The 15,267-nt window shown below is 40.6% G+C and overlaps 1 protein-coding gene across 1 annotated transcript in view; it reads left to right on the top strand.

Moving 5' to 3' along the window:
* Window positions 1-649: 649 nt before the first annotated feature.
* Window positions 650-15,267, top strand: part of KCNB2 (potassium voltage-gated channel subfamily B member 2) — a gene marked incomplete at both ends in the record, with an annotated part of 363,190 nt that continues 348,572 nt past the window's right edge. The window contains one exon of the mRNA XM_079722717.1: window positions 650-1,228. Within this exon, the coding sequence (XP_079578843.1) occupies window positions 650-1,228 (579 nt within the window). The remainder of the gene's footprint in view (window positions 1,229-15,267) is intronic.

Below are 15,267 nucleotides of genomic sequence, written 5' to 3' on the forward strand. Positions count from 1 at the left end.
CAGAGCTCAGGATCCAGTTTCAGGTGCCATTGTAGAAACGTAGGCAAGAGATGCTGAGGGTTTGAATCAGCATCATGGTTCGGTGGTAACCAGGACTGGGTAATGGAGGTGGAGGGCTTCAGCAGTGTTTAGGAGGTACAGTTGGTTAAGACCTGGTGCTTATTTGCATGTGGACAGATAGATCAGGATCACTCAGAGTTTTAGCTTGTGTGTGGAGGTGTGGTCAATTTAATTTAAGGTGTCTGTGTTTTATCTGGGGAGAGTTGTTCAGCACAGGGATAGTTTAGGCTAGAGCTTGAGAAAGAGGTCTCTGGTGACAAATTTGGGAGCTGTCAACCTATAGGTGTATAAAATTGACTACACAGCTGCTTCTGCATAGTACATTGTGTTGTTTTTTCCTCCTTTTACCTGAAAGCAAAGATGTACATCGCCATCAAGAGACGGTAATTAATATTATACCTCCAGGTTATGCACGAACAACAGAGTGAGCCCATAGAATAGGAAATGCTTTAGGAAAAATGCAAGTAACCAAAGGGCTTGTGGTTGCTTTCTTCCAGGTGCATCCGTGGAAATGCCTGTCGTGCAGGGATATTGCTTGAGTTGACCTTCCCGCGGCTCATTCTTTTGAGGACCCTCTGTTCAGTCCAAAATGGCAGAGAAGGCACCCCCTGGCTTAAACAGGAAGACATCAAGGTCGACACTTTCTCTTCCACCTGAACCGGTGGACATCATTAGGAGCAAAACGTGCTCCCGTAGAGTGAAAATCAATGTGGGGGGCCTCAACCACGAGGTCCTGTGGAGAACGTTGGACCGGCTGCCCAGGACCCGCTTGGGGAAGCTCCGGGACTGTAACACGCACGAGAGCCTCCTGGAGGTGTGCGATGACTACAACCTGAACGAGAACGAGTATTTCTTCGATCGGCACCCTGGAGCCTTCACTTCCATTTTAAATTTCTACCGGACAGGGAAACTCCACATGATGGAAGAAATGTGCGCTCTCTCCTTCGGCCAGGAGCTTGATTACTGGGGGATCGATGAGATATACTTAGAATCCTGTTGCCAAGCCAGGTATCATCAAAAGAAGGAGCAAATGAACGAAGAACTGCGGCGGGAGGCGGAGACCATGCGCGAGCGGGAGGGAGAAGAGTTTGATAACACGTGCTGCCCGGAGAAGAGGAAGAAGCTGTGGGACCTGCTGGAGAAGCCCAACTCGTCCGTGGCTGCAAAGGTACGAAAAGCAGAGCGTTGCTTGCTTTCCTGTGCGCCGTCCGAAAAGGTGGTACCTGTATTCTAGAGAGCGTGGTTTTTCTTCGTTTAAGATGTTTGGGTAAGAGAACCCAGGATGGCTGTGCAGGCAGACATGCTTTCCAAGATCGTATGGAGTCAAGTTGAGTTATTCTTCCTGTTAAGGCATACGATGGCATTACTATTTCCTGTTATTATTATGTAGGCCTAGACTAAGGCAGCAGGGCGATGAAGAGTTCAGGTCACCCTGGCGCTGCGAGGGGTTGGTGACTTGGAGGCTGAGGAGAGGGCACGGCTCAGATCCATCAGGTGTGGAGTCTTGCAGAAAGGCCTGGGCTCCATCCCGAAGAGAAGCCAGGTGCTGTCGTTGAAGGTGGAGGAGGTACCCCCTGGTCTGGTTCTCTGGAGGTGCTGGGGAGACAGGAGAGCGTGGCCCCGTGTAACTCGGTGAACTTGGGGCTCCACGTATGAGGAAGGAGCTGCCTTACGAAGCAGTGTAGGGGTGAATCAATGTCAGCGTGCATCCATCGACCTCCCCTTGTGAGGTGTACTCTGACAGTGATGTTTCTGTCTGTTGGTGTATAAATGTGTCCACAACTGAGGTGTTCCTGTATCTCAGAGTTCACAGAGTGTTTGCTGAACATGAAGGTCAATTCATATTTTTCCATTGGGCCTGCATACATCTAAATCTCAGAGTAAAATTTTTGGCCACTAATTTCAGTATTTAGTTCAACGGCATGACTCTTTATCTACTTTGATTTAGAGCTTTGAGGGTTAGTGCAAACTGATTTTCATCTCATATATTTAGTTCTTTATTTCAGTATGAATTGTAAGAAAAAAGCCAAAAGGGTCATCTTTAGCTGTAGAAGCGCAGTATTGATACTCCATGCAGATTAGATGAAAATGGAATATGCAGTAGAGAAAAGAGTGTGTTATCCTATAAATTCTTTGGATTACTTACTGTTTTTTTCAATTGTCTTTTCTTATAAACGGTAAAGATGACAGAAATATAATTGATTCTCTGTGCTTTCTGACTGGAAATTAAAATTCTCCGTGATACTGTACACCATATAAATATTGTAAATAACCAGCTGAATGCAGATGATCATAAAGCTGCTGCTTGCACCGATTGATATTTCTAGTTTTGCATCTTTTGACTTCTAAAGGCATTTTACTTTCTTGCCAGGATGTGGAACTAAATGGAATAAAATGTTATTTCTGCTGTATGAAATGAGGAAATGCACATTTTGTGGCAAATGAAGTATTTCAATTAGGTCTTTTTGTAGTTATGAATAATTTGTTTACTTTTGTTTCATCTGTAAGAAAGAGAGAGATGTGGGATTTGGTTGAGAAAGGTTACTGTTCTTTCCAATGTCAAGTGTTTAAATTGCACGTTTGAGTTACTACTAAAAATATGGAGTGAATTTTGAAGCAGAATAAGATAAACCCTGGATTGAAGGGAGTGTTTTGGGTGTCAGATGAACTCTTTCAAGCTTTTAGGCAACTGAGGAATAAATCATTGTACCACCAGATGTTCCAGAGGGAGGTAACCAAATATGTAAAAATAACAGCTAAATCCAAGAACATTTGAAAGGTTCATGTGATTTATTTGCTGATAACATTATTAACACATACCTAAAATTAAGTATTGTTATAGAAAAAAATTTCAAACATATACATATTTTTTTCTGAAGAATTTCTGCTAAGGATGGGAAAAGGTCAATAATCTCATTTCCCAGATGAGGGAGTTCATTTAATCTCTAAATTTTAGACACAGGGCCATGTCTTTTTTTTTTTTTAACATCTTTATTGGAGTATAATTGCTTTACAATGGTGTGTTAGTTTCTGCTTTATAACAAAGTGAATCAGCTATATGTATACATATATCCCCATATCCCCTCCCTCTTGCATCTCCCTCCCTCCCACCCTATCCCACCCCTCTAGGTGGTCACAAAGCACCGAGCTGATCTCCCTGTGCTATGCGGCTGCTTCCCACTAGCTATCTGTTTTACACTTGGTAGCGTATATATGTACATGCCACTCTCTCAGTTCGTCCTAGTTTACCCTTCCCCCTCCCCATGTCCTCAAGTCCATTCTCTATGTCTGCATCTTTATTCCTGTCCTGCCCCTAGGTTCTTCAGAACCATTTTTTTTTTTTTTTAGATTCCATGTATATGCGTTAGCATACAGTATTTGTTTTTCTCTTTCTGACTTACTTCACTCTGTATGACAGACTCTACGTCCATCCACCTCACTACAAATATCTCAATTTCATTTCTTTTTATGGCTGAGTAATATTCCATTGTATATATGTGCCAGATCTTCTTTCTCCATTCATCTGTCGATGGACACTTAGGTTGCTTCCATGTCCTGCCTATTGTAGATGGAGCTGCAATGCAGAGCCAAGTCTTGATCTCTAAGAAGGTGATTTGATAATGGCCTATTGTCTGTAATACACCACTATATACCCCTGTACATCAGACAGAGTATTTAAACTTGCTTCAAATTATGTTTGCAAATTATGTATGTACAGATAAGATATCTACCTACAGACTACCCAGCAGCCAAGGACCTTGGTTTTGGAAACTTTTATGTAGTTATAAATAATAAATTTGGTTCCGTTGGTTCCGAATTATTAATCAAGCTAAGGGAACCTCTGCTAACCTAAGCAGATTCTCTACTAAATTTCCATAAAGGATTTGTGTTTGTTTCTTTAAATGTCTACATTTCCCTCTCTGTTTGAATAGGGAAATATTATGCAAATTCTTTACATTTGATTACATGGTAGTTAAGTGAAAGCATTGTTCATTTGCCTGAGGTTTGGAGCCTTTTAAAAATAGCTCTGTGTGATGCCTTATGTAAACCACTACCTTTCCTGTACTCTTCTCAAGTCATGTAACTTGTTATTTTTCGAGAATAATTATTGGTGTGGGGAGTGCTAATGCTATGTGTGTGTGTGAAAATGTGTGAATAGTATTTTTACAACTTAGGAAAAATTCATTTTGTCAAAGCTTCAGTTGGATGGTACTCTAGCCCTCACTATATTACGGGTACATCAGGATCCTGCTTGTGCTATGAAACTCTTGTGTAGGAATGCTTGGAATCTATGTGTTTTTTCTCACTTGCTTGGGAGGTAAGATATCTTTGGAGGAAAGTACCTGTTTACCTTGCCTTTTCAGTTATCGCTTATTCAGTAATAATTGGTAATTCAGTCGAATGTATATAGATTGTTATTTGTGTGCTATACACATTAGACTAGACGTGTAGAAACATACTCCCTTCTCTCCAGAATTTAAACAGTACTCTCTTAACTTAAACAGGGATTTCATATACTTGAAAATACTTGCTTTTTTTCTCTTTCGGTTTTTCTGTATTTTATAATTTATAATAGTTCTGTAATAAAATATAAATGTTGTGAGATTACTTGCCAAATCCCTAGCACAGCAGAAAACTTTGACCTTTTCTATCAAATATTCCACAGTAAATTAAAATATCTATTCACTGACATGGACTAAATGCTCAGTAATCTATTAAGTAATAATTGTTCAGCCCATGCTAGGTGTAGCCACTGTGATATATAAAATTATTGCAAGGCCAACTGATCTGTCAGTCCATCTTTGGGTATGACCCTAACAATAGCAATTCAGTTCCTATAGAACATGCTTCTTGGTGTCATTTCTATTAATTGAACTTTCTAGTATATTAATAACTGAAAAAAATGCCAAATAGAGTTTAAAAGTGTGGTATATTTAAAATGTCTCTGTTTAACAAATGAACATTTTTATACATTCAGAGATTACCATGCAATTCAATTGTACTTTTCACAAAATGGTAATAGGACTAAGAGACGCTGGTAGTTTTCTGGGGTGTGGTGTGATCTAGTAATGGGACCTGAGTTTATGTCTGTGGGATGGACTTTGTTTTTCAGTCCTCTGTATCTAGTGACTGTGTATTTTCCCTCACCTGGAGATAATGTACAAAGTGTACATTAGAGGCTATTTGTGAATGTGGGCCCAGGTAAATGGGCCTGGGGAATGGCTGGGACAAATCTCTAGTTTGCCATGACATGGAATTGCAGGCTCTGGGATGCCTGACGTAGGAACACGCAAGGGGAGGAGAACGTGCATGGGCTTAACTGGCTGCCAGTTTCCTGCGCAGTTATTTGGAATTAGACTTGATCCGGTACCTCTTCCAGCCCAGGACAATTTAGTCAGCCTCTGAATTGGAAACATTTTCCTCTTTTCTTTGGCCTTTTCCCAAAGGAGTTGCAGTAGATATTCCCCTTTAGATACTGCGTACAGCGACTCTGGTCTAAGAGGTGTTTGAAAGTGTTCATGTAAGGGAAACGTGTTCTACGGCAGGAGGGCTTATCAGCCTCTTGGATGAAAAATGACCAGGAAGAAGCGCAGCCCACCTGAGAGCTGAAAGGAATTAGACTCAGTACCCTACAGCGCCCTCACTAGGATATCTGAGGAGGGTCAAGAGCAAAGTCAGCGGGTCTTCAGGCAAACCCAGTTAGGAATGGCTGAGCCCAGGAGGCAAACCTCAGTCCAGCAAGTAAGTGGACGTGGTGTGCAGGACAGTGCTGGCCAACAGGCCAACCCCAGGGGTCTGGTCAGGAAACCAGACTGTAAGCAGCCCTTATTTGAAAAGGACAGTATAAGGCGAAATCTGCAGAAGGACATTCCTGATCATCTGAGCCAGGACAGCTACAGGTACAGAGTGCCACCCAGCAGCCCTGTTGGGCAGGGCCCAGGGTCGATGGGAGCCACTACTGATTATCTGCTTCCCTCTCCAATTTCCCCCATTTATCCACAGCTGTCACTTATTTAAGGGGTACATTTTTTCCCATTCTCTTCTTCTCCTCTCTTTCCCCACCCCCCTTTTCTCTCTCCGTCTCTCATCCTCAGGAAAATGGATGATTGATTAGAGAATGATTAACTTTTTTCAGTAATGACCCACTGAGGAGAAAAATTAAGCTAAATTTAAATTCTCCCTAAAGAAAGAAACTGCATATGAAGGAATACGATTTTTGTCAGGTAGGGTGGATCTTGAAGGGCTACAAACCACTGAAATACCTAAGATTTGGTTCACCCCCTCCCCACAAGAACCAATTTTCTCCTCTTGGCAATGACACTGAAAACTCATAGAATGGAGGGAAGGAGGTGACCGTGTTTCCTGCATCGCCTCATGGGCTCCAAGGCATCCACATGGCCACCATCACTGGCAAGGTGCAGCACAGCCCTTAGAGCAGGCATGAGAAGGGTCCCAAGACCTCAGTCCTCCTTGGATCAAGAGGGAAGCTGGTGAGGGTGGACGTCTGTCCCTGGAGCTCCAGGTCTCTGAGGAGCCAGAGACCAAAGTCATGAGTTTCTTAGGGGATGGTGCCTATTCACTGGCCTTCGATGGTAGCCTTGAGAACCGCACTCTCTCTTCTGATGGAATTAGAGTGTGGGCCTTTCAAGTCATGGAAACAGTAGAAAGAAAATAAATCCAAATAAAACAAAACTCCTGTGTACTCTTCAAGAGGAAAAGAATGCTTAACATTCTGATTCTGTTTCTAGTATATGGATAAGTTATTCTCATGCTTTGAATGAAAAAAAGGAAGGTATGAGAACAGAGCCATAAATGATTTACTTTCAGTCCAAGAACAGAAGTTTCACATGTTGTGCATAAATATATACACACACACACATAGTATATATATATATAGATGTATGTACACACATATATATGTAGTGTATATATGTCTATATATATATAGTCAAGTAGAACAACTCTGTCCATACAAAACCCTCAGTTTAGCTTTCTGATGACTTTCTTAGTGATTAACAATAACAGTAGCCATCAAAACCATGAATGGGCCCCCCAAAGTAAACAATGCAGTGTGAGTACACTCAGAAATCTCCCTACGTTGGGGCCCCTATGGGGACTGAGCTGTACTCCATTTCTTACCTCGGATTGCCAATGGCCTAATTAGTGTGCCAGTCCTGCTGTTTTTGTGTTGAATGCTTACGGTTTTCGCTTCTTGGCCTTTCCTTTCTGTATCCCCACTGCACAGATTAGGTTTTTGTGCTTTTCCGATAACAGGGAACAAGGGTTCAGAGGTGCTCACAGGAGGTAACTTAACAGAACTTGGCCAGTCTGTGGAGGATTCACTTGGAGATACACTTTTCCTTTTGAAAATAGGAAACCTGCAGATGAACAGGTTGAAAGCCTTGAGGAAATTAGGCATAAGAAAATAAAACAGATAAGATAGAAAATAACATTGGGTTTTGATGAAAATGTCTCAACTATTCCATTGTCTGGTTCCAGTGGTCCTATTTCTAGATCCGTGCTTCTTTGCTTTCCCCAAAAAACTGCCTTGAAAATGTACCACGCTCTGCCCTTTTGATCAGGAAGAGAAGGGTGAGAAAAGAGGAAGAAACTGATAAAACGTTTACGTCCCATGTCCTTTTATGGAGTGCCAGAAGTCGTGTTTTGCTGAAAATACCCCAGTTAAAGTTATTAGACTTTGTCCTAGTCTAATTATTTATAATATCTCCTTTCACTCTTAGGAAGTGCCCCAGTTTGGACAATAAACTATATGATCACCTTACATGTGAATATTTTTAAAAAAGAAATTATCCACGAATCATGTACTTTTCATTTCCTCTTTGCTCGTTGGTTACATCTGAAGAGGGCCAGTCTTAATTTTCAAGCAATTTTTTCATCTCTTCTGAAAAATCATTGTTTTCTATTAATATTAAAAAAAGACATTCAGATTTCTTTCAAGCTTGATTTTTAAACCTCAGTAAGTAATTATCATTTTCAAAGAAAAAAAAAAACTAGGGACTTCTTTCTACATTATCTAATGTTATCACAAAACAGAGTACATTGGCAGTATTTAAATATTCTGGTTTTGAAAATCCACGTACCCCGCTTTGGTTATTAACAGATTTGTTTTCTTTCAAGTGAGAGACTTTATAAAGTGACGGATGTACTATTTTAGGTAAGCATAAGTATTATGAATGTTTAACACTCTCTGCTTTGGAAGGCTCTAGAAGGGTTTGAATCATGTTTTAGATTAAGTGTTCATATCTGAGCTTTATCTCCCATTTTAAAAAAAGAAGCAAAACAAATACTTTCCAAATGCAAAGAGTTTATAAGAAAGTTCCCATGGTGCCTATGCCTTGACCTCAGAGAGCTTGCCTGTACTTGAACTTTTAAGCATTTACGCTGTCTAGTGGAACTTGGCCCTGAAAGTTTCATCTAATAAGTGTATGAAAGTACAGTCTGTAACTGCTTTGATTACTCAAGGAGATGGGTAGTCTCTGCCTCATCCGTATGGATTTGTATTATTACTATTTAACTTTTCCCCCAGCATGTTAGGGTATTCAGGCTAGCTATCAATTAGTGCTGTGGTATGATACAGATAGAGCAGTTCGTTGCATTGGAACTGAACATGGGAAGATGCTACTTTGAATGTTGTTGATCTTTCCCCTTTTACTAGCATTGTTATATTTGACAAAAATATGTGTCGTATAGAATGAAAACAAATAATCTCTTTCCAAAGAAGTTGTTAATATAAGGTTGTTTTTAATGGAATGTCAAATTAGCCAATTTTTATTGAATATTAAGTATTGCATATAAAATATTGAACATTTATTGAATATTAAATATTGCATAAATCGAATCATCAAAAAGAAAAAACATCCATTTATTTTTAACTCCCCTACACTTCCACCTTGTTCCACAAAAGAGGAAGCTCACAAGAAATACGTATGCTAAGAATTCAAATAAAAAAACAAAAAAAGAATTAAAAGCAAAAAATAGATCTAGAAGAAATATGTTTTAAATTGTCCCAGTAACACTAGGGAGTGCTTCATTTTCTGAAAAATGTTTTGCATAATTTTAATTAAAAAATGACAGTCTTAAAATTTAATAATAGAGTTGAAATTCATAAACAAAATTTGTGTTCATGATTAGAAAAATTTGCCCATCTGTTCTTAGAGAAACTTGTTTAGTGACTCAAGGTAAGAGCCATTCTTAACACTGAGACTCTGTCTGTATACTCATGTGAATTGACCATTCTGACTGATAAGAAAGATATTTTCAAAATAATAAAGTTGATTCTAGATCAATTACTGGAATAACAATTCCCTTTTGATCAAAATATGATTACATAGGGAAAAATAAACCCAACTGCTAATGTACAATTCATGAATTAACCATAGATTACAATAGATTTTTTTGATTTAGGCATTGATTTAGCATTGGTGGTTTTATTCTTTTTGAAACTAACCCTAGATTTCCGTGACATTCGATAATCTTTAATGTGCCGAGGCATAAGTCTGAATTCTGTATAATGTAAGGTTGGTCTGAGGCAACTAGTGACTTTGATAGTGAGCTTAACTGTCCACTTGGCACTGTTAATCTCTCCCCGTCTTTTTCTTTCCTCTGACTGTCATATATACTAACTCTTACTAAGTTCCCATATTTTATAGAGGAGATCATATGGTATCGCAGAGATTCATACAGGACACGTCCTTCATTTAAAATATCCTATTTAAATATTCTAAGAATGATACGAGCTTTTAAGGCAGCAGTCAGCCTGGAAATTATTCTTGCCCACCGATAGCCTGGGTGGTCATTAAAACCCTCCCTGCCTCTGCAGTGGAGCTGAGAAGGATAAAGGAGTTCCCAGGTCATGGTCGCCAGCATGTTCCACGGAGCATGTGGCCATTGGAGACAAACTGTACTTCCTGTATCTGTAACATTGTAGTTGTGATAACTTTATAGTTGACAGTCAGAACTTTGAAGAACTTCAGGAGGTGGAGACTTCTCTGCAGTTGCTCTGTCAGCTTTGATACACAGACATAACCAATCTAGAATAAAGCAGCTAGACATAGATCAGCTGGGAACAGAGAACTATAGTGACAGGCAGTGGAAACGTGGGAGAGGAAGATGTTTGCTCTCATCCCTCTAAAACTTTTCCAGGAGGCACTGAAAGCTAACATCAGAACTCTATCAGACTCTGCACCTGTGTATTAGTTATTTGCAGCTGTGGATACATCTGTGTTTAAGTGAACTCCTTAGCTAGTGCAGAAAATGAATGGATTTTTTTTCCCTCTTAAATCATCCCCTTTAATGTCTTTATAAAACTTTAAATGAAACAACTCTGGATATTACTAAGGACTGGTACCTGAAGTAGATAGATCCAGCTGATGTTTGTGGTCAAGTTTCTGTGTCTAGGGTGGGCAAACCAGGTAGCAGCAGCCTTTACCTAGTGGTACCTGAACTAGGTCTGTTCTTGAGAGTGTGTGTGTGTGTGTGTGTGTGAGAGAGAGAGAGAGAGAGAGAGAGAGAGAGAAAGTTACTCATATACACTGCCACCTCGCCATTAGAGCATATTATATAATAAAAAACCACCTGCACAAAAATGCAATGAACTTCAACCTGTATTTGGTAACTTAGGGTAGGTGTAACTTGTCATCCAAACAAGACAGCTCATTCAGAATATAAAGTTTTATGATAGCCTGATTGGGCATGAAGTCCATGGAAAGTGTCCTAATGGTCCAAGAATAGCAAGAAGAAGTATTTCCATCACTGTCCCAGGATTTTGTTTCAGGATGCTAGAGGTCATTGCCACCCTGGATTTCATGCTTTTACTTATGTCTTGTTGAGTCACTCTCAACATAACAAGTGTTGAATGCTACTTTAAATAGCTTCTCAAGCTTGCGCCACAGCAGTGCCAAGGGCAGCCAAGTAATCCCAGCGCGGTGCCGAATGGGGTTGCTTGATTAGAGCATCCTTCACTGCAGGCCAACCTCAGGATATTTGCATATGAATGAAAGATCTTCCGACCTTCTGATCATTGTTTTATTTCAAATTAATATAAAACCTAGAGTGTGGTTTTGGGTATTGATGTGCAGTTGTCTTGTCTGGTGTCATCTAAATTAAATCCACAGCCAAATGTGTTCCTCAAATTAGTTTTTTTTTTAAACATTCATATTTTAGTTTATATCTTAGAGTTACCACTAAGACTCTGGCAACATTTTGTATAGGATTATCTAACTTATACATTGGTATCCAAACATATCCTTTCAGCCAGACTTTGGTTGAATTGGAAAATAAATCAATGCCACTATCTATGAAGTAGAGCAACAGATTTGTGCTGTGATAAGTTAAATGTATTTCATTAATCCAATGGAAAATTTCACTTTGGGAAACTAGCAGAGACCTGCATAATATCTTTAAGGTAAGCATCCTGTTCTATTTCAGTGCAGTTTTTAGTTAAGAGGCAGAAAAATATTGATAGACAATTTTGTTTTTCAAAAGGTGATCATTTGCTCTGCTATAGATGGAATGAACTACCTATGCAATGAAAGAAAATATGAAACAGTAAGCTACAATCTAGGTAACGTGAATTTGCTCTTAACATATTTGCTATGTAAAAAAGCTAGCACATTTTATTATATTTCTTAAATGAATTCTGCAGGTGTGAAAATTATTGTATGTTATAAGTAAAGTAATTGCATTATGCATAATATTAATATTCAAGGCAAAGATCTGTTTTAAGCGCTGGTATTTATTTTTCAAACTCCTGCTCATGAGCCATTATAAATATTTTCAATTGCATGGCGTATTTACAAAGTGCTAATCACCTACACTTCTTTTTTCAAAGTTTTGTGTGTAGATTATGCATGAGATAGCTTCAAGGGGAGCAAACTGTTTTGATAGGCATATTTTAACATTATATCGGGTATGTTTACGTGCTCAAAAAAAAGAAATGTTATCTTACTTTGGGTTCTGAAAAAATTGCTTTGGGTTCTGTGTTTCACTGTCTTTGTTAAGCTATCCGGCAAATGCCAAAGTGTTGATGAACTTTTCTACCCTGTTGCCCTTCGAGGCATACATCTGAGTCCGAAGATCAGATGACAGTCTCTGCCCTTTATCAGACATTCTGACCTGGCTGTGATGGGGTGGCCACGGTGTCATTTTCGTTCAGAAAAACATTCTCCAAGGTGCCGTATTGCCACCATTTGAAAATATCCAAATGCCTTTCTTATGGCAGCTCAGCCCACGTGAAGAAATGCCTTTATTACTTCCTTCCAGCTCTTATTGCCTCTCTGTCTCAGGAGGCTCACCTTCCTCTCGTCCTCTTTGCTACCTACCTGCTTCTCAGCCCCTTTACCTGGGTCAGCACTTCCACACGACTACAGAAGAAACCCTGTCCCCCTGCCCACTCCACGTACAGCCCCGCAGGTCCCCTCCGGAGTCCTGCTCATCAAGGCCTGTTTTGATGACGCCTTATTGAACAACTCTTGGTTTCCATTTAATTTCCTTGGCTGCGTCTGGCTTTCACGTTTGTCTTTAGCCTGGCTGTACACCTTTTCAGGAGATGATGTCTACCAGATTTCAGTGAAATTGGATGGTGTGAAGCGTCCAGATGAGAGAAGGTAGAGCAACCTAAAAACTCCAGACTTCATTTTGTCTTTAGTTTATAAACAGGCATTTGTGTTCCTTTATCCTGAAGCATCAGAGCCCGAGAGTAGGTAGACTTTTTTCTTCTCGACTCTTTAAAAGCAGTGTCTAAATAGTACTCTTTCTTTGTCTGAGAGAATCTGATTCTTCACCCACCCTATGCCCTCTCTTAATCCATGAGCTCTGCCTGTGCAAATGAAGCTGTGTTTCCTTTCCATTCCCTCATAATAGTTGTCACTATCTGCAGAGCTTTCTGATTGAGTAGAAATTTAACTCTGGGGAAAGAGACTGTGGTTAATTGATACCTGTTACAGTCACAGATGCTTTTCACAAGGCTCTATTAGCTTCTGTTTTCAAAGTCCTCTGTGAGGTCTATGACTTCCTAATATCATCAGTGTTCCTGCTACCCTTTGACTCTGTCTCGTATCCTGAGCCATTTTTTTCCTAACAATATTGCTACCTTCACAACCTGGAAAAAATGAACCTCATTCCCTGAAGTCCAGAGTCATGACGTGGAGACCACATTTTCTTGTCCCTTCAGTAATTAGGATGACCTTCCTGAAAGGGCAGGAGGGAAAGAATTTATATTGGGTGTCTGTTGTGTGTCATACACTGAACTTGGGGATTTTTTTATTTTTATTTTTTTGCGGTACGCGGGCCTCTCACTGTTGTGGCCTCTCCCATTGTGGAGCACAGGCTCCGGACGCGCAGGCTCAGCGGCCATGGCTCACGGGCCCAGCCGCTCCGCGGCATGTGGGATCCTCCCGGACCAGGGCATGAACCCGTGTCCCCTGCATCGGCAGGTGAACTCTCAACCACTGCGCCACCAGGGAAGCCCTGAACTTGGGGATTTTTCACGTTGGCCACTTACAGCAGAGGTCGGCAAACGTTTTCTGTAAAGGGCCAGATAGTAAATCTTTTCAGCTTGGGAGGCCATACAGTCTCGGTCACAACTACTCAACTCTTTCTAGTGTGAAAGCAGCCAGACAACATGTAAAGAAATGGGTGTATCTGGGTTCCAATAAAACTTGACAGTGGGCTGGATTTGGCCCATGGGCCATGGTTTGCCTACCGCTACTTTATATCAATGCCGTGAAAAGACATCATAATCCCATTATACAGTTAAGAGGGCTGAAACCCAGAAATATCAAATTTGTGTCTCTTGTCCCTCACCAAGTGGCACATTGGGATCTGTATCCATTCCGTCGGAAACCTGGCTTTCCCATAGTTCTTCTTCCTGTCCAGTTGTATTTATCATTCCTTTCTCATCATTGTCCAGTATTCTTGTCACTGCCCAAGAGTCATTGAAGTCTTTGGTTTATGACCAAAAATCATCTTCCTACTGTACCCTTGGGTGTCATGCAGGACAGCTACCCATCATTCAGTCCCAGCTTAAATTTTCCCCATCTTGAGCTCACTTAGCACAGGGAGGAAACTACCTTTGGAATCTCGAATGCTGATTACAACCATGGAGGCTTCCTTTTCCCACTAAATGTATACTTGGTCCCTACTGCAAGCTCTTTCGCCTTTACTTATCCCATTCTTTTCCTTTTTAAAACATTTTTATTTTATTATTTTATTTTACTTTTATTTTATTTTTTCCTACTCCATCGGGACCACTGGATCCACTGCCCTGGTCCAGACCTTGATCATCTCTTACTTGGATTGTGGCTATGTCACTAACTGGACTTTCTCACTTCATTTTCCCCCCAGTTGCCTGCACCCTAGTTCAAACTCCTTAGCGTTGCGTTTAAGACTCTTCCTATCCAACCTTCCTATCCAGCCACATGCCTTACCATTCCTCATACATTGTGCTCCAGTTATTCTAACCTGTCAACCATTCCTGAAGACAGGGCTTGAGTCTAAGACAGGTATTTACTGCACTCAACAAGCAGTCCATCCATCCAGAGGGGATACCTTTTTGCTCATTTGCACAGGGTGCCTTGTAAACTGGCTACAGCTACACCTGCACACACTTGGCGTGCTCCTGTGGCCACCACTGCTTTCCTCATCTGGAATGCCCTTTGCCCCTTCTCTGTTCTTCCTTGTGTCTCAGCTCAGATGACCCTCTGCTGTGATGTCCATCTGATTCTCCCCCCTGTTTTCCCCTAGCTCTTTCTTTATACTTGTAATGTAGAGATTCTATCTCTGCCTGTCACCTCCTCAGCTAGGTTGTCACACTTGAGGGATCAGACTACAAACCTTCATCTTCAGTTCCTGACACTTAGCACTGTTCCTGGCCACTCCGTACCTGCCAGCAAATGGCACTGATGGGCAGACATAACAGCAAGACCAGATGTTTCATAGTGTTTCTATTTCTTTATGAAGCTTAAACAACATAGGTAGAGGTTGAGGATCTCATCCCAGTGATTAGACCTGAATAATGCTGTTTGTTTTAGGCAGTTCAAGGAAGCTGGATATCTTACCCATTTTAAATGACTTCATGTTTTTGAAATAGGCTGACAGCCATAGATGTGGTTTTTCCATTTTTACTTTGTATAAATTCTCCATCTAGAGTAGCATGTAGGCTGCTCTGTATGCCACCGAGTTTATGCA

Source organism: Hyperoodon ampullatus (genome assembly GCF_949752795.1).
Source record: "Hyperoodon ampullatus genome assembly, chromosome: 17".
Classification (NCBI taxonomy): Eukaryota; Metazoa; Chordata; class Mammalia; order Artiodactyla; family Ziphiidae; genus Hyperoodon; species Hyperoodon ampullatus.